The following is an 18581-nucleotide window of genomic DNA, read 5'->3' on the forward strand; positions in this document are numbered from 1 at the left end:
TGAGACAAACTCTGGCTTTGTCACCCAGGCTGGAGTGCAGCGCTGTGATCATGGCTTACTGTAGCCTGGGACCTCAGGCTCAAGCAATTCTCCCACTTCAGCCTCCTGAGTAGCTGGGACTTGCCACACCCAGTTATTTAAAAATTTTTTTTGGAGAGATGGGATCTATCTAACTATGTTGCCAGGCTGGTCTCAACTGTCAACCTCAAGCAATCCTCCTACCTTGGCCTTCCAAAGTGTTGGGATTACAGGCATTAGCCACCATGTCCAGCCTAGCATCATTTTTATTTTGCCTAGATAACCCTTTTTTTTTTTCTGGACAAGGTTTTACTCTGTTGCTCAGGCTAGGGTGCAGTGGCATGATGATGGCTCACTGCAGCCTTCACCTTTCAGGCTGAAGTGATCAATCTTCCCACCTCAGCCTCCCAAGTAGCTGGGACCACAGGCGCCCACCACCCCACCAGCTGATTTTTGTATTTTTGTAGAGACAGGGTTTTGCCAGGTTGCCTAGGCTGGTCTCAAACTCCTGGACTCAAATAATCCTCCCACCTTGGCTTCCCAAAGTGCTAAGATAACAGGTGTGAGCCAATGCACCTGGCCTATACTTATTTTTAAACGCACTATTGTGTGATCCAAGGAAAGATATTCATGAATATTTGTATTCTTGCCTCTGTTTCCAACAAACGTAGCTACTCAAAAAATACTACACATTTTATATTTTACATATTTTTAGCATGGGTTTCTAATCACAATGAACACGATTTCTATTCTTATGTTTAGTTGGCTGAATTAACACTTATCCATGAATTATAACTGCTAAATTATTAATAATCTTGCTAGAGATTTTTATTAAATAATACTCCTGTGGCCTATTAGGTTCAATCAAATAGATAATGTCATTTCTAAAAATGTCTAATTTCCAGGAAGAGTATAATATAAAGGAAAACATGGTCTCAACATGTTTGGTAATTTCTAAATTTAATTACACTATCAATAGTCTATTGGAAAATATTTGCTTATTTCTTTGTAAAGGCAAAGCATTTTTACTTAAAATAGCAATGCTAAAATTGAGAGGTCGATGGATATCATTGAGGCAGAAAGATAGGAGAGGAACGAGAGACATGGCAGGTCAAATTTAGGTAGGTTAATTTATTTAACACCATGGGTTACAGTGCAACATTAGATAATACAAGGCATCTCATTTCAGAAATTGACACAAGGTGCATTTAAATAATTTATAGTTTAATGAAATGTGAATCTGGAAACCTAATATCCTTAGCAAATGACGTAGGAACTCTCTCAGTTTGTACTTTTCTCTTTTCACTCTAATACTGGCTTCTATTTTGCACATATCCTTATTTTACCAGCCTTAAACTTTGTTCTGTTCAGTGGATCTCATTCTATAGTCCCTGGAAATTGTGTCCCTTTCTCTACCCAATTTAAGCCCATTTGCTTGTTTGTTTGTTTTGTTTGTTTGTTTTTTTGAGATGGAGTCTCGCTCTGTTGCCAAGGCTGGGGTGCAGTGGCACTGTGTCAGTTCACTGCAACCTCTGCCTCCAGCCTCTCAAGTTCAAGTGATTCTCCTGCCTCAGCTTTCAGAGCAGCTGTGATTACAGGCACACACCACCATGCCTGGCTAATTTTTGTATTTTTTGTAGTGACGGGGTTTCGCCACATGGGCCAGGCTGGTCTCCAACTTCTGACCTCAGATGATCCTCCCGCCTTGGCCTCTCAAAGTGTTGGGATTACAGGTGTGAGCCACTGTACCCAACCTAAGCCTATTTTTCTCTATTGGCTTTTTCCTTTTAAGATATATATACATATATATTCCAGTTTCATTCATCCTACAAAAACTATTCAAATCAAAACAAAAATGTTTGTCAACCCAACACTCAATAAGCAACATTTAAATAAAAACATAATTACTTTCATTAATTGTTTATTTACTTAAAATATTTTGATATGTATCATGAATACAGAAAAATATATAGTGTTAACATGGACAATTAAAAAAATACATATGTATGTACGCATCATTCAGATTAAGAAATAGAATATTGGGGCCAAGCGGGGTGGCTCACGCCTGTAGTCCCAGCACTCTGGGAGACCGAGGCGGGTGGATCGCCTGAGGTCAGGAGTTTGAGACCAGCCTGGCCAATGTGGTGAAACCTGGTCTCTACTAAAAATTTAAAAATTAGCCAGGTATGGTGGCGCGTGCCTGTAATCCCAGCTACTCTGGAGGCTGAGGTAGGAGAATCGCTTAAACCCTGGAGGCAAAGATTGCAGTGAGCCAAGAACGCGCCATTGGGAGACAGAGCAAGACTTCATCTCCAAAAAAAAAAAGAGAAAGAAATAGAATATTGGAGTAACATAGAAGCCCTCCCAAATTGCATCTCTCTTCTTTCCCAAAAAATAAACATCACTGTGATTTTTGAGTTAATCAGTGCCTTGTCTTAATTTATAGATATGTCACCTATGTTCCTGTGTAAGCAAAGGGCAATTGGTGTCACTATCAGATTTTTAAAGCCTTTCAGGAGAAAAGAAACTGATCGAAAATCTGGCTTTAGGTTCCCGGAGAGTTAATAAACAAGTCTTTTTTAGGGAAGTCAGTGAGCAGGAGCCTTCAGGAGTCCTGGAAAGCCTAGGACTCAATAGACTTTGAGTACCTTGACCAGATTCTGGATGTTTGGCAAAAATATGGTCAGAGAAAGTGGACTGTTCTGTGTTTTCTGCTTCTAAACCCATTATAGCTACCTCCCGTTCTCAGGAGTAAGTCAAACCAGAAATCCGTGGGGTGAAGCAGCAGAGCATGGAGGGAGAATAGGAACTTCACAAGCAAAGTATGGAAAAGAATCTGAACATGGCTCATGGGGAAATTCTGTCTTCAGCTAAAAAGAAGATAAATGGCAATAGGGATCTTGGTGATGACAGCACTCCATCAGCTTGTCTCTGGAATTGCACGGCTCCAATCTGGACTACTTGCCTTCTATGTCTAGTCTGCAGCTGTCATTCTGGGATCTACCACTTGGGAATTGCTGTCTCTATCCTGGTGCTTGTTTTTCATCACCCACACGTTGTCTTTACTGGTCTCTCAATGAGCTGTTTCTCCAGTAGCTTGTTTCTTAAGCATGGTGGGTGGCAATATTTTTTGAGACATATACATCTGAAAATTAAAATTGCCTAGCAGCATGGAGACAAGGAGATGACCTAGGGATATAACTGCTTTCCAAACAGCTTTGACCTGGCCGACGTGGTGGCTCATGCCTGTAATCCCAGCACTTTGGGAGGCTGAGGCGGGTGGATCACCTGAGGTCAGGAGATTGAGACCAGCCTGGCCAACATGATGAAACCCCGTCTCTACTAAAAATGCAGGCATGGTGGCATGCCCCTGTAATCCCAGCTACTCGGGAGGCTGAGGTGGGAGACTTGCTTAAACCCAGGAGGTGGAGGCTGCAGTGAGTCAAGATCGTGCCACTGCACCCCAGCCTGGGCGACAGAGGGAGACCCTATCTTAAAAATAAAAAAATAAAAATAAAACAAAGAGCTCTGACCTGAGTCCTTATTTTACCTACTATTCTACTTCTTTCCTTACTTAATCAGCCGTTTCACAGGTATTTTGGTGTTGTCCCATGTTTTTTTGGGCATTCTGAGGTATAAATCAGCTTGGTCCTTGGTTGTCCTAGAGGTCATTTTGGGAAGTCAGTGAGCAGGAGCCCTACAGGGAGTCCTGGAAAGCCTAGGACTCACCAGACTTTGAGCACCTGGACCAGATACTAGATGTCTGGCAAAAATATGGTCAGAGAGAGTGAGTTTTATAATTCAGTTGCCATTCATTTCCCTGCCTTTCAGCTTACAAATTTCTTGCTCTTGTTTCCTCTCCTGTTCTCTCTGTCCGCAACTCCTCTTATTGCAGTTTGGGTGGGTTTCAGGAAGGAACAAAATTAGATACATATATGTACACACACATACACACACACACACACGCGCACACACACACGTATTTTAAAAATTTTCCTAGAGATGGGGTCTTGCTGTGATGCCCAGGCTGGTCTTGAACTCCTGACCTCAAGGAATCCTTCCACCTGAGCCTCCCAAAAGCTAGGATTACAGGCATGACCCCACTCATTAGGTCTATAAACATATGTTAATGCACCATTTATGGGTTAGTAAAACTAGAAAAAAGTGATAAAAATTAACAATGACATTTCCTAAGGATCTATACTAAAACTAGTCATACTGAACATTTAAAAAATTTGAAAGAGTGAAGTTCGTAAACTCCTTCAAGCTCTTTCTAATAATGAAATGTAAGTTAGTGAACGGGCAAAAAGTGGCATACTATCCGTAGTCTGCCTCTGGGCCTCCTTGGGATAAAATAAAGAGGTGACCCTAGGACTGCTGCGTGCTTCTGAGCACCCTATCTATTTCCCCAGCACTCATTTCTTCCCCACCACCCCGTCCTTAACTCCAAAATTCCTTCCTTGGTGCGTTGTGGAATTCAGGATCAGACATTAACAAAATCTTCTATAACCTAAGTTCTTTGAGTTTTCTCTGAAAATTCTCTAAAAATCTTTCTTCATCTTGCTCTGACTCAAGGGTGTCCAATCTTTTGGCTTCCCTGGGCTGCACTGGAAGAAGGATTGTCTCAGACCACATATAAAATACACTAACACTAGGCCGGACGTGGTGGCTCATGCCTGTAATCCCAGCACTCTGGGAGGCCGAGGCAGGCGGATTGCCTGAGCTCAGGAATTCGCGATCAGCCTGGGCAACACAGTGAAACCCCATCTCTACTAAAATACAAAAAATTAGCCGGGCGTGGTGGCATGCACCTGTGGTCACAGCTACTAGAGAGGCTGAGGCAGGAGAATTGCTTGAACCTGGGAGGTGGAGGTTGCAGTGAGCCCAGATTGCGCCACTGCACTCCAGCCTGGGTGACAGAGCGAGACTCCATCTCAAAATAAAATGAAATAAAATAAAATAAAACAAAATACATTAACACTAATGATAACTGATGACAAAAAAAATCTCATAATGTTTTCAGAAAGTTTACGAATTTGTGTTGGGCTGCATTCAAAGCTGTCCTAGGCCGCATGTGCCTGTGGGCCACGGGTTGGACAAACGCACTGATACTTGGTTTTCCCCTGAAACTTGACAGGAAACGGCTTTCCCTGAAGCCCTCTCAAGTGGTGTCTGTTTCCTCTCCCACACCGTCATATCACTTGTAACTTCCCATTGATCTGGCCTCCTTTGATCCTGGCCTCCATTGGCCTCCAATCAATAAGGCCTCCATTGATCCTGGCCTCTATCATTCATGCCCTGTGGAGTCATCTCCCTCAGTGAATCAGAGCTGACTGACCCCAATAGAATGCGGTGTAAATCATAGTCTATAACTTCCAAGCTTAGGTCATAAAAGGCACTGTAGCCTTCACCTTGGTATCCTGGATTACCTGCTCTGAGGAAGGGCACTGCCATGCAATGAGGACTGAAGCAGCTCTGTAGAGACACCCATGTGGAGAGGAATTGAGGTCCCAAACCAATAGCCAGTACCAGGTGCCTGGCCATGTAAGTGAGACACCGTGGAAGTGGATCCTTCAGGCACTATCAGGTCTTCTGATGACTGGATCTCCACATGATTAAGGGCAACCTCTGAAAGCCCATGAACTAGAACTGACCAGCTGAGCTGCTCCACGTTCCTGACCCACAGAAACCATGAAATAATTAATGATTATTGTTGTTTTCGGCCACTAAGGTTTTGGGTGATTTGTCACGCAACTATAGTAGCTGGAGCACCAATGGGCCCGAGAAAAAGTGATTGTCTTTTTTCCTGTTACTTCCAGGCTCTTTTCCTTCACTCTTAATACTCTAGCTTTGATTTCATGTCAGAACACTATGCCACCAGTTGCCTTTTCTTATTGGAGTCATCTATAAACTCACAATTCACGTTCCCTTTTTCACTGAAGATTTTTGCTCCTTGCTCATGGTCACTTTCTTCTACACTTCTCCTTCTGTACTTGATGATTTCAACAGCCACTAATGTTATACTGAAACTTTGAACCCGTTAAATAAAGCCCCATTCTGCCCTCCTCATGGCCCCTGGAAACCACCATTCTACTTTCTTTCTCTGTGAATTTGACTACTCTAGGTACCTCATACAAGTTGAACTAATTTTGTAAAGTTTGCATTCTTTGTTATATGTGACCACATAAGTCTCTGTTCTGTCAGATCAGAAAAAAATAAAAACAGAAGAAGAAAAATACATACAGAAATAAGGAATTATCTTCCAGACTGTGCAGATTGGCTTTCTGTGTGTTGGGTATACCTGTAACACCCAGCCAGGCAATTCATATCTCTGCCTTAGCTGAGCAGAAAGTCAGCCAGGGGTGGAAGTTTAGGGCCTTCTTAGGTCTTTTCTGAGCATGTTCCCAGCTCTGGGGATGGATGTGGCCTTCTGGATTTCCAGGAATTTGTGAGTTTTTCAAAGCCCTTATTTCCCAAAGATTCTCATTCCCCAAGTATCCCTGTTAAGCTTTTCAGATTGTCCATTGTTTGCCTGAACTGTTATCCCTTGCCCCAAGTGATACTGGTAATAAATTTGTTTTCAAATGTTTTCTTTTATTTTCTTTTTTTCTTTTCTTTTCTTTTCTTTTCTTTTCTTTTCTTTGTGTGTGTGTGTGTGTGTGTGTGTGACGAGTTTTGCTCTTGCTGCCCAAGCTGGAGTGCAATGGCACTATCTTGGCTCACTGCAACCTACGCCTCCTGGGTTCAAGCGATTCTCCTGCCTCAGCCTCCCGAATACCTGGGATTACAGGCACCTGCCACCATGCCTGGCTAATTTTTGCATTTTAGTAGAGACAGGGTTTCACCATGATGGTCAGGCTGGTCTTGAACTCCTGACCTCAAACAATCCACCTGCCTTGGCCTCCTAAAGTGCTGGGATTACAAGCATGAGCCATCGCACCCAGCCTCTACACTTCTATTATAAGAGTACTGCATCCCCACAGTCTTGTCAGCAGAATGCGTTTTCAAATTTCTATACTTTTGTCAATCTAATAAGTGAAAAATAGTGTTTCAGTGTGGTTTTAATTTCTATGCTATCCTGTGTGAAACTGAGGATCTTTTATATTTTTAAGAGACATTTGCCCGGGTGTGGTGGCTCATGCCTGTAATCCCAGAACTTTGGGAGGCCAAGGAGGGTGGATCATGAGGTCAGGAGCTCGAAAGCAGCCTGACCAAGATGGTGAAACTTCGTCTCTACTAAAGAAAAAAAAATACAAAAAAGTTAGCTGGGTGTGGTGGTGGGCACCTGTAATCCCAGCTACTCCAGAAGCTGGGACAGGAGAATCGCTTGAACCCAGGAGGTGGAGGTTGCAGTGAACTGAGGTCGTGCCATTGTACTCTAGCCTGGTGACAAGAGCGAAACTCCATCTCAAAGAAAAAAAAAAAGACACTTGTATTTACTTTTTCATGAACTTTCTGACATATACTTTAATAATTTTAACTTGACTGTGGTTTTTCCATGTTTTTCTGGGAGCTGTTTACGTATTAGTGTGATCTCACTTTAAATACATGACCATTAATCTCAATTAGGCATTTGTGTTGCCCAGCAATGCCACTGTTTTACTATTTTCCTAAAACATTAGTCAGTTCATTCTCCTGTGCTCCTAAGTATTTCATAATTTCTCCTTTCTCTTCAAACTTCTAACAACTTTTCTTCCACATTCACTTTCACCTTATGTTCTATTTCACTGCAAAATATATCAATGCTCTTCAGTCAAAGTCCAGGAGAACCACAGCTGTAGTTGGACAACACTGTGTTTATTGACTCATTGCAATGAGGGTGAAAGAACACCATGGAGAACCATGAGGACATCTCAGTGAAAGGGTGTTAGAAAGATCTTACTACAGGATTTGAGTCTGTGTTCAGTGATTTTGCGAGGAGGATTCAAGAAGTGGAGCTTTGTCCCGGATTACATACTGTCAATAAGATGTGGTTATTCGGATTGGGTATCTTGATACCTCTTATCTAGAAGGTAGGTGGAATAAAGTGAAGCTAAAGCTGTGGTTGGGAAAGAGGCAGCAGTCAGTCATATTACTTAGCATAGGGACACAGTCATTTCTGTGGTTTGAATGATGTCCACATTTTTGTCTGTGTTTAGACGTGATTACCCAGTGGCCTTCTTTTTGTCTTATTCTATCATGACCATACAGTGGCCTTGCTTAATATTGGTGTTCTGTGACATTTTTTATGTTTAACAGAACACAGTTTATGCAAAGTTTTGCAGAATGAGGATGGAAACCTGTCTTTTATTGATTTATCTTATTAAGTAATTTGTTCTTTAGTATGTCATATATATTTAAGAAATATGCTCATGGCTGGGTGCGGCGGCTCATGCCTGTAATCCCAGCACTTTGGGAGGTTGTGGTGGGTGGATCACTTGAGGCCAGGCATTTGAAATCAGCCTGACCAATGTGGTGAAAGCCCATCTCTACTAAAAATACAAAAATTAGCCGGGCATGGTGGTGGGCGCCTGTAGTCCCACCTACTCAGGAGGCTGAGGCAGGAGAATTGCTTAAACCCGGGAGACAGAGGTTACAGTGAGTCAAGATTGTGCCACTGCACTCCAGTCTGGGTGACAGAGCGAGACTCTCTCAAAAAAACAAAAACAAAAACAAAACAAAACAAAGCAAAAAAGAAATACACTCAGTGTCTGACATTTTGTGGAACTGGATTCAACTCTTTTCCATCTCTTCAACTTTACATTATGATTTTTAAATATATGTAAACAGTAAAAGAACAACTGAATAGTACTATACCCTCCACTTAGGTCCAGTAATAAACATTTTGCTATTTTGTTTTCTCTGTGTATTCATCTTCATGGAAGCATTTGGAAGCAAGCTGCAGACATGGGGATACTTCACTCCTACATACTTAAATTTTTTTTTTTTTTACATCCCCACGGATAACAGGGAACTCCTAAATATTTTAGTGTGAGTTTTCTAATAATAAAGACACCCTGCAACATAGTCACAAATTATTATTATTATTTATTATTATTATTTGAGACGGAGTTCCACTCTTGTTCCCAGGCTGGAGTGCAATGGCCCAATCTCGGCTCCCTGCAACCTCCACTTCCCAGGTTCAAGCGATTCTCCTGCCTTAGCCTCCCAAGTATCTGGGATTACAGGTGCTCACCACCACGCCCGACTACTTTTTGTATTTTTAGTAGAGACAGAGTTTCACTATGTTGGTCAGGGTGGTCTAAAACTCCTGACCTCAGGTGATCCTACCATCTCAGCCTCCCAAAGTGCTGGGATTACAGGCATGAGCCACCACGCGCGCGCTCTCTCTCTCTCGTTCTTTCTTCTCTCTCTTTCTTTCTTTCTTTCTCTTTTTCTCTTTTCTGGAGATGGGGCCCCGCTATATTGCCAGGCTGGTCTTGAACTCCTGGACACAAGCAACCCTCCCACCTTAGTCTCCCAAAGTGCTGGAATTACAGGAGTGAACCACTGTGCCTGGCCTAGGATGTCTTTTTTATAGCTGTTTGGTTGGGAACTCTGAACCCCAAATATCTGAGACAAGTCTCAGTTAATTTAGAAAATTTATTTTGCCAAGGTTAAGGACACACCTGTGACGCAGTCTCAGGAAGTCCCAGTGACATGTGCCCAAGGTGGTTGGGGTACAGCTTGCTTTTATATATTTTGGGCAGACCTAATACATCAATCAACACATGTAAGATTTACATTGTTTCAATCTGGAAGGGGAGACAACTCCAAGGGGGAGAACGGGGGGCTTTCAGGTCATTGGTACATTTACAATTTTTCTGATTTGCAATTGGTTGAAAGAGTTATGGGAGGCCGAGACGGGCGGATCACGAGGTCAGGAGATCGAGACCATCCTGGCCAACACGGTGAAACCCCGTCTCTACTAAAAAATAAAAAAAACTAGCCGGGCGAGGCGGCGGGCGCCTGTAGTCCCAGCTACTCGGGAGGCTGAGGCAGGAGAATGGCGTAAACCCGGGGGACGGAGTTTGCAGTGAGCTGAGATCCGGCCACTGCACTCCAGCCCGGGCGACAGAGCCAGACTCCGTCTCAAAAAAAAAAAAAAAAAAAAAAAAAAGAGTTATTATTGACTGGGAGCTGTTGCTTGCACGTGTAATCCCAGCACTTTGGGAGGCCGAAGCGGGCAGACTGCTTGAGTCCAGGAGTTCAAGACCAGCCTGGGCAACATGGCGAAAACCTGTCTCAACAAACAAACAAACAAGTAGTTACGCATGGTGGCACGCGCCAGTAGTCCCAGCTACTCGAGAGGCTGAGGTGTGAGGATTGGTTGACTCTGGGAGGTGGAGGTTGCAGTGAGCAGAGATTGCACCACTGCACTCCAGCTGAGATAACAGAACCAGAACCTGTCTCAAAAGAAAAAAAAAAAAAGTTATGAACAGTAGAAAGGAATGTCTGGGTTACAATAAGGGGTTGTAGAGACCAAGGTTTTATCATGCAGATGCAGCCTCCAAGTAGCAGGCTTCCGAGGGAATAGATGATAAATATTTCTTATCAGACTTAAGGTCTGTGTTGATGTTAATAAGGCACGTCCAATCCCCTCTTTCATCATGGCCTGAACTAGATTTTCAGGTTAAATCTGGAATGCTCTTGGCCAAGAGGAGAGGTCCATTTAGATGGCTGTGGGGAGTCTTAGCATTTTATTTTTAGTTTACAGAACCAAGAATCTGCAATACTTACAGCAGTTAATCAGTAATTTCAATCCTTTATTGGAAGGACCAAGAGTTTCCTGGCCTGGCACGGTGGCTCACGCCTGTAATCCCAGCACTTTGAGAGGCCGAGGGGAGCAGATTGCCTAAGGTACGGAGTTCGAGATCAGCCTGACCGACATGGTGAAACCTCGTCTCTACTAAAAATATAAAAATTAGCCGGCCGTGGTAGCAGGCGCCTGTAATCACAGCTACTCGGGAGGCTGAGGCAGGGGAATCGCTTGAACTGGGAGGCGGAGGTTGCAGTTAGCCTTGGCACTCCATCCAGCCTGAGCAACAAGAGAGAAACTCCGTCTCAAAAAAAAAAAAAAGTTTCCCGAGCAATTCACGTTTTCGTACATCGGGGCAGGGTACGCCATTTCCTGGGAGGCACAGGAGTTTGTGGTTGGGAATAGGTAAGGCTCCTTGTGACCCCTAGAAAGACAAGCCTCCAGGCTAACCCAGTAACACCCTCGTCAGGAGTCCTTCACGGCCGCCGGAGGGCGCAAGGAGCTGCGGCTGGAAGTACTCGGAGCGCCGGCGGAAAAGGCGCGCGGAGCCCGTAGCTCGCAGCGCGCGCTGGAGGTGGGCGCGGGGCGGTGCCGCGGCGGCGAAGGGAGCCGCGATGGAGGGCGCTCCGACTGTCCGCCAGGTAAGCGGGCCTCGCTGGGGTAGGTTCCCATCGGTGGCTTTACCCGACTTTTTCTCACGGTGATTGCTTGAACCTTCTCAGATTACAGTTAATTCCTCCCTTCCCTTTCCTTCGTGCTCTTGGGAGTAATGTGGAAAGTTGTTACGCAGGAAACGGTTTCCAGTGCCTCTGCGAGCGCTTTCCCTACGGGCGGTGGTGGGGACATCTGCTTTCCTGTGGGCGTTGAGGGCTTGAATTTGATCCCGAAATGTCCTGGTGCGGATGTCTCAGTCCCAGGCCCCTTGGGTCAGGCCCCATGGTCGTGATTCTGACCCAGTGTCACGTTTTTCCAGCCTCGTCCCCTTCTTTTCATTCTCAGCCCTGTTACAAGCGTCCGGATAGTTTAAATCACTGTGCTGTCAGCCAAGTTTTGATTTCAACTAGTCTAGTTTTGTCATTTGTTTACTACCTTACTTGACAAAAGCGTTCTTATTAATATTCAGGATGAAACCCCGCTTTTATTGGAGGGGCGCCTGCGTTTCTGAACACCTCCTGCTACATTGGTTTGTGTGTATATATTTTACTTTTAGAGAACTGTGGTCAGTGCTATATCTTCTGAAGAGCATTGTGGTTTACAGATTGGTGGAGGTACACAAATAATTGTTGAATGAACAAGTGAATGAGTGTGTTATTTCACTTGATTTGAAAAACATTACTATGAAATAGTCAAGCTGGATATTCATGAACCCAATCAGTCACTGATTCAATTATGTCCCTGGCACTGGGTGTTCGGGATTAGATGGTGATTAACACAGACGTGATCCCTGCTCTTAATAAGTTTACTGTCTAGACTCGAGATAAAATTATTTCCTCTATTGTAGAGTTAAGGAACAGATGTACAGAGATTGACTTTGCTAAGGACCGCACGGGTAATAAGGCAGAGAGACAGGAATCTATTGTAGCCACCCCAGAAAGCCAGAATGGACCCCCACCCCAAATTTGATTCAGGTGTAGAAACTGATGATGCCACACACACACCATGAGGCTGGAGTGCAGTGGCGCCATCTCGGCTCACTGCAAGCTCTGCCTCCCGGGTTCACGCCATTCTCCTGCCTCAGCCTCCCCAGTATCAGGGACTACAGGCGCCCGCCACCACGCCTGGCTAATTTTTTGTGCTTTTAGTAGAGACGAGGTTTCACCGTGTTAGCCAGGATGGTCTTGATCTCCTGACCTCGTGAACCGTCCGCCTCGGCCTCCCAAAGTGCTGGGATTACAGGCTTGAGCCACCACCGCTCCCGGCCCTGAAAAAATGTTTTACTTACATAATTAAGGTCTCTGGGGAGAGCAAGGCAGGCCTCTCAAGCAGCACCCAAATGGCTTCAGAGAGCCTCAGGAAAAAACTGGCTCCATGTCTTTTTTTCTGATTAGGGTTAGGGAGTGGGGCCAGGGTAAGAGGTCCAGTATGCAGACAGGGGATTGCTTGAATTTCCCACCCAAGATGAAGGAAGGAGCACCCAGACTTTCTTATCACTTACCCAGATGAGGTACAGAAGAGGAGGAGGGAGGGGTGAGGCAAACAAAGTAGACTGAGACTGGTAATAATTTACCCTTGATGTTTGATGACTGACATGAACCATCTGAATTTGAATTCGACTTTAAGTAAGCCATTGCGGCCCAGTGCAGTGGCTCATGCCTGTACTTCTAGCACTTTGGGAGGTCAAGGCAGAAAGAAGTATCTCTTGAGGACAGGAATTTGAGACTAGCCTGGGCAACATAGCAAGACCCTGTATCTAAAAAAAAAAAAAAAAAGAAAAATTAACCAGGCATGGTTGTGTGGCACCTGTAGTCCTAGCTATTTGGGAGGCTGAGATAGGAAGATCACTTGAGCACAGGAGGTTGAGACTGCAGTAACCCCTGTTTGTGCCATTGCACTCCAGCCTGGGTGACAGAGACCACATAATTTTCAGAAATTTAACCAAGGTGGTAGGCCTTACACTATGTGTGGCTCAGTGGCCCATCCTCCTTTTGTGAGCTCCTTTGTGAGTGTGTCAAAAGACTGTCCTCAGAGGAGGATGTCATCAATGGAATTTATACTTGTGCTCCTGGGGAAAATCTGGTGCAATTAAGATTTTTCCTGTAAAGGTTGCGTATGAGGGCAAGACTGTGTACTCTGTGGTTAGCCAGCTAAAGAGATATTGTGTCTCTCTGGAGGTGAAGACCAACTATGGCTGAGGAGGTGTTGAAAGAGACACTGAACAGAACATATTAGCCAAATCTATCACAGCAAAATATTTACTAGTTGTGGACTGAATAGTCAGTAATTTCAATAATATTGGGTATAGGGGCCTTCCTGGGTAAAATGACATCATGGAGGATGTGGTAATGAACCATGAGGCACCATTCATTCTTACCAAGTTTAACAGGCCAAATTGGGCTGTTAAGTGGAGAAGCAGTAGGAATAGTTACTTTCTCACGAAGTAGGTGGTTTTTTGTTTTTTGTTTTGTTTTTTTTTTTTTTTTGGTGAGATGGAGTCTCGCACTGTTGCCCAGGCTGGAGTGTAGTGGCATGGTCTCCCCTCACTGCAACCTCCACCACCTGGGTTCAAGCAATTCTCCTGCCTCAACCTCCCAAGTAGCTGGGATTACAGGCACGTACCACCATGCCCGGCTAATTTTTGTATTTTTTTTTAGTAGAGATGGGGGTTTAACCATGTTGGTCAGGCTGGTCTCGAACTCCTGACCTCGTGATCCGCCCGGCTTGGCCCCCCAAAGTGCTAGGATAACAGGTGTAAGCCACCGTGCCTGGCCGAAGTAGGTCTTACATAACAAGTTTCAGTCTTTGAAGGCCCTGTTTTGTTTTATATTGGATTGTATAATTTTAACTGGGCACTGAGAGTGGCGGTCCACAGGGTCTCACTGTTTTGTTTGTTTTGAGACAGAGTCTTGCTCTGTCACCTGGGCTGGAGTAAAATGGTTCAATCACAACTTACTGTGATCTCCAGCTCTTGGACTCAGGCAATCCTCCCACCTCAGCCTCCCAAGTAGCTAGGACTACATGTGTGTGCCGCTATGCCAGACTAATCTTTAAACATTTTGTAGAGGGGGGTCCTTGCTATATTGCCCAGCTTGTTCTCCATACTCTTGGCCTCAAGTGATCCCCCTGCCTCAGTCTACCAAAGTGTTGGGATTATACGTGTGAGCCAACATACCCAGCCTGTGGTCCCACTTCGTTGAAAGTCAATTTGTAAGCTCTAAAGACTTGATTTAAATTTAGTTTATTACTAATTGGGACAGAGTGTCCGTGGCCACAGTAGGATATTTTAGGGCAATGTATACCACGATCAGTGGAGTATTTAGGCAAAGGAATAGTTCGGATGGTTAAAATGAGGCATACCTATTTGTTGTCTATTTTTTGTTGAATAACTCCTAAGATTGTAGGGGATACCTTGTTTAAATTTAGTGGGAACTCCAGTTATAACTGTAATTTGAGACCCAATATTGATTAAAGCCATGAAGATTTGCCGTTTGCTGCATTTTAGCAGATGTTGAAGTTAACTTAGAACCTATGTTGTAGAGGTACAAAAGCCAGTCTTTTATCTTTTATTATATAAATTATCTTAATAAATTCTGTATGTTTTATTAGATCAATTTATGGACTTCAGTTTCAGTTTTTTTTTGTTTTATTTTTTTGCTGTTGTATGTTTCCTTCCCTTCTATCCAGGTTTGTTGGTTTCTCCCTCTCTTTCTGGAGGTTGCTGGATATAGTTCAGGTGGAGGAGGTCCTCTCTACCCTCTCATGTTTACGAATTTCTTTCTCCAGAGAGCCTCAAATCAGTAGCATCATGGTTAGGGGCTTCCCCCATGGCAATGGTTATTTATAGGGTTTAAGAACCTCAAGTTTGGCCAGGTGCAGTGGCTCATGCCTGTAATCCTAGCACTTTGGGAGGCTGAGGCGGGCTGATCACGTGACATCAGGAGTTTGTGACCAGCCTGGCCAACATGGTGAAACCCCATCTCTACTAAAAATATAAAAATTAGCCGGGTGAGGTGGTACATGCTTGTAATCCCAGCTACTCGGGAGGCTGAGGCAGGAAAATCGCTTGAACCTGGGAGGTAGAGGTTGCAGTGAGCCGAGATCGTGTCACTACACTGGAGCCTGGGCGACAGAGTGAGACTCTGTCTCAAAAAGGAAAGAAAAGAAAAGAAAAGAAAAGAAAAGAAAAGAAAAGAAAAGAAAAAAGAAAAGAACCTCAAGCTTAAGTGGAGCAGCAGCAGCAGCAGCAGAGGTATTTAAGGATCCTGGTTCACCATACGCTGTTTTTTTTTTTTTTGGTGGTGGTGTTGTTTGTTTGAGACAGGGTTTTGCTTTGCCGGCCAGGCTGGAGTGCTGTAGCGTGATCGTGGCTTACTGCAGTCTTGACCTCCCAGGCTCAGGCAATCCTCCCACCTCAGCCTTCTGAACAGCTGGGGCCATAGGCACCTACCACCATGCCTGGCAAATTTTTTGATTTTTGTTTGTAGAGACAGGGTCTCACTATGTTGCCCAGGCTGGTCTCAAACTCCTGGGCTCAAGAGTTCCTCCTGCCTCAGCCTCCCAAAGTGCTGGGATTATAGGCATGAGTCACTGTGCCTGGCCCATGTGCTTTTATGATTTTATGACTACTCCTCCTTACTCCCCTACTCCATATTCTCTTTTTTCTTTTTTTAACTCCCTGATGAGTGCTCTTACTTGAGCAATTGCCTAATGAGCCAATATTTTTTTGAGATAGAGTCTGGCTCTGTCACCCAGGCTGGTGTGCAGTGGTGTGATCTCAACCCACTACAACCTTCTCCTCCCGGGTTCAAGCAATTCTCCTGCCTCAGCCTCTGAGTAGCTGGGACTACAGGCCACCATGCCTGGCTAATTTTTTGTATTTTTTAGCAGAGACAGGGTTTCATTATGTTGGCCAGGCTGGTCTTGAACTCCTGGCCTCAAGTGATCTCAAAGTGTTGGATTACAGGCATGAGCCACCTCGCACAGCTGACACATCTTATTCATTTGTTTAAACTCCATTGTTTTTATAAATCAGAGCTTATTTACTAATTTTTCTATTGATGGACAGTGAGGTTATTTCCACTTTTGTAGTATTAACAAATATTCTTGACTCTGTATATTAAATTGCTGCATTGCAGTGTATGTCTATCTTCTTTCCTACTGGGCTTTGCAAATTGTTCTCCAAAATAGTTGTACAAATAGACACTCCCATTACATTGTATTTTTATGATTTATTATTACTCTAGCAGACTGTGCACTTCTGGAGACTGAGGAATTTGTTTTATTCATCTTTGTATCCCTAGTGCCAACCAAGCTATCTAGCACATAATAGTAGTTGGAAAATCTTTGTTTCATGTATAAATGTATGAAGTTGGCTGGGTGAGGTGGCTTATGCCTATAATCCCAGTATTTTGGGAGGCTGAGGCAGGAGGATTGCTTGAGCCTAAGAGTTTGAGGTCACCCTGGGCAACATAGTGAGACCTTGCTTTTACAAAAAAAAAAAAAAAATAGCTGGACATAGTGGTGTGCACCTGTAGTGCCAGCTACTCAAGAGGCTGAGGAAGGAGGATTGCTTTGGCCCAGGAGTTCGAAGCTGCAGTAAGCTATGATTGGGCCACTATACTCAAGTCTGGGTGAAAGAGGAGACTCTGTCTCTAAAGAAAATAATAATAAAAAATAAAGTAAATATATAACTATATGAACTATTGAAGCAAAAACATATTTATTATTGTCTTTTAAATGTTGTCCTTTTAAAATTAATGTATATGTTGTGAACATTAACTTTTTTCTTTTTAAAATGGTCATTTCTCAATAAATAATTTACATGGTTTGATATTTGTTTCCAGGTGATGAATGAAAGGGATTCAAGCCTTGCCGCTGAGTTACAGGAAGATGTAGAGGAAAATCTTAGTCCAACTGTGGAAGAGAATAATGTGGTAGCTAAAAAACAGGGGCCAAATTTACATAATTGGAGTGGTGACTGGAGCTTTTGGGTAATTTCTTTTTTTACATCTTTATTTTAATCTTGAATGCAAATTTTGTTTAAATCTGCAAGAAGTCATATTTGTAAAATTTCCTTCTTAGCTTCTAAATTTTAGATGTTTCAGTTTTAGTCCGGAGTCCTGAAGACATTTCTGATTATACTGTCCTTTGACCACTAGAATGCACTGTTGTCTGGTTCGATGGAATGGAATTATCTGCTTCAATTTCCTTGTGTGAAAACTACACCACGGAAGTGGATTCCACTTACCCTGTAGCTCACTGTATTGTCAAGAGACTAATGTTATACAGAAACCATATTTCTAAGTGTTGCTGAGAAGCCAGCTATTTGATATAATTTTGATTTAAAAAATTCATTCCTGTGCCTAAAGAAAGTTTAGCAATGTTCAACCTATAGTGTATAATGACTGTAAGATGGTTTTAAAGTTAGAAGCTACGCATTGTTTTCATTGTGTTCACTCGGTTGTGTAATCTGGATGTGCTTCAGGTTTCCTCACTGTAAAATGAGACTACTGCTTGTTGACTACGCACATTAAGATCTTAGAGTCTTTTTGGAAGAACAACACTTCTGTATGTTACAAATGCTAACATTTATTATATTAAAGAACTCATTCTAAGTCTAGCAATTCCTATGAGAGTTATGAACTGTTTGATAGAATCTGGTATGATACAACTATAAGTGAAAATTGTATAGGATGGTAAGGCCTGTATAGTTCCAATTAGTTCATTAGAAAGCTGATCTCTTGGCTGGGTGTGATAGCTCATGCCTGTAATCCCAGCATTTTGGGAGGCTGAGGTGGGCAGATTGCTTGAGCCCAGGAGTTTGAGACCAGCCTGGGCAACATGGCAAAACCCAGTCTCTACAAACAAACAAACTAACAAAAATTAGCCAGGTGTAGTGGCACATGCCTACAGGCTACATCCCAGAGAGAGACCCTGCCTCAAAAAAAAAAAAAAAAAGCTCATCTTTTGAGGATTAGATATCCTTGGTAGCAGATTTTCTTATAAGTTTAGAGTAGGCCAAAAAAAGATTCATTAACAGTTTATAAAGATTAGTACAAGTACCATCATTCTGTTCATAATTAGCAGTTCAGTTCATTGAATCTTAAGTTATTGAATCTTAATATGACTAAATGGTTTTGATTTCCTATTAAGAAACATGACATCATAA

At 43.3% G+C, this 18581-nt stretch overlaps 1 protein-coding gene across 1 annotated transcript in view; it reads left to right on the forward strand.

Annotated features, from left to right (window-relative positions):
• Window positions 1-10908: 10908 nt before the first annotated feature.
• The window catches only part of GRAMD1C (GRAM domain containing 1C), a 124987-nt gene continuing 117314 nt past the window's right edge, over window positions 10909-18581 (forward strand). The window contains exons 1-2 of the mRNA XM_011966808.1: window positions 10909-11397; window positions 17257-17403. Of these exons, the coding sequence (XP_011822198.1) occupies window positions 11371-11397; window positions 17257-17403 (174 nt within the window). The 5' untranslated portion in view covers window positions 10909-11370. The remainder of the gene's footprint in view (window positions 11398-17256; window positions 17404-18581) is intronic.

Source organism: Mandrillus leucophaeus, unplaced genomic scaffold (assembly GCF_000951045.1).
Source record: "Mandrillus leucophaeus isolate KB7577 unplaced genomic scaffold, Mleu.le_1.0 Scaffold775, whole genome shotgun sequence".
Taxonomy (NCBI): Eukaryota; Metazoa; Chordata; class Mammalia; order Primates; family Cercopithecidae; genus Mandrillus; species Mandrillus leucophaeus.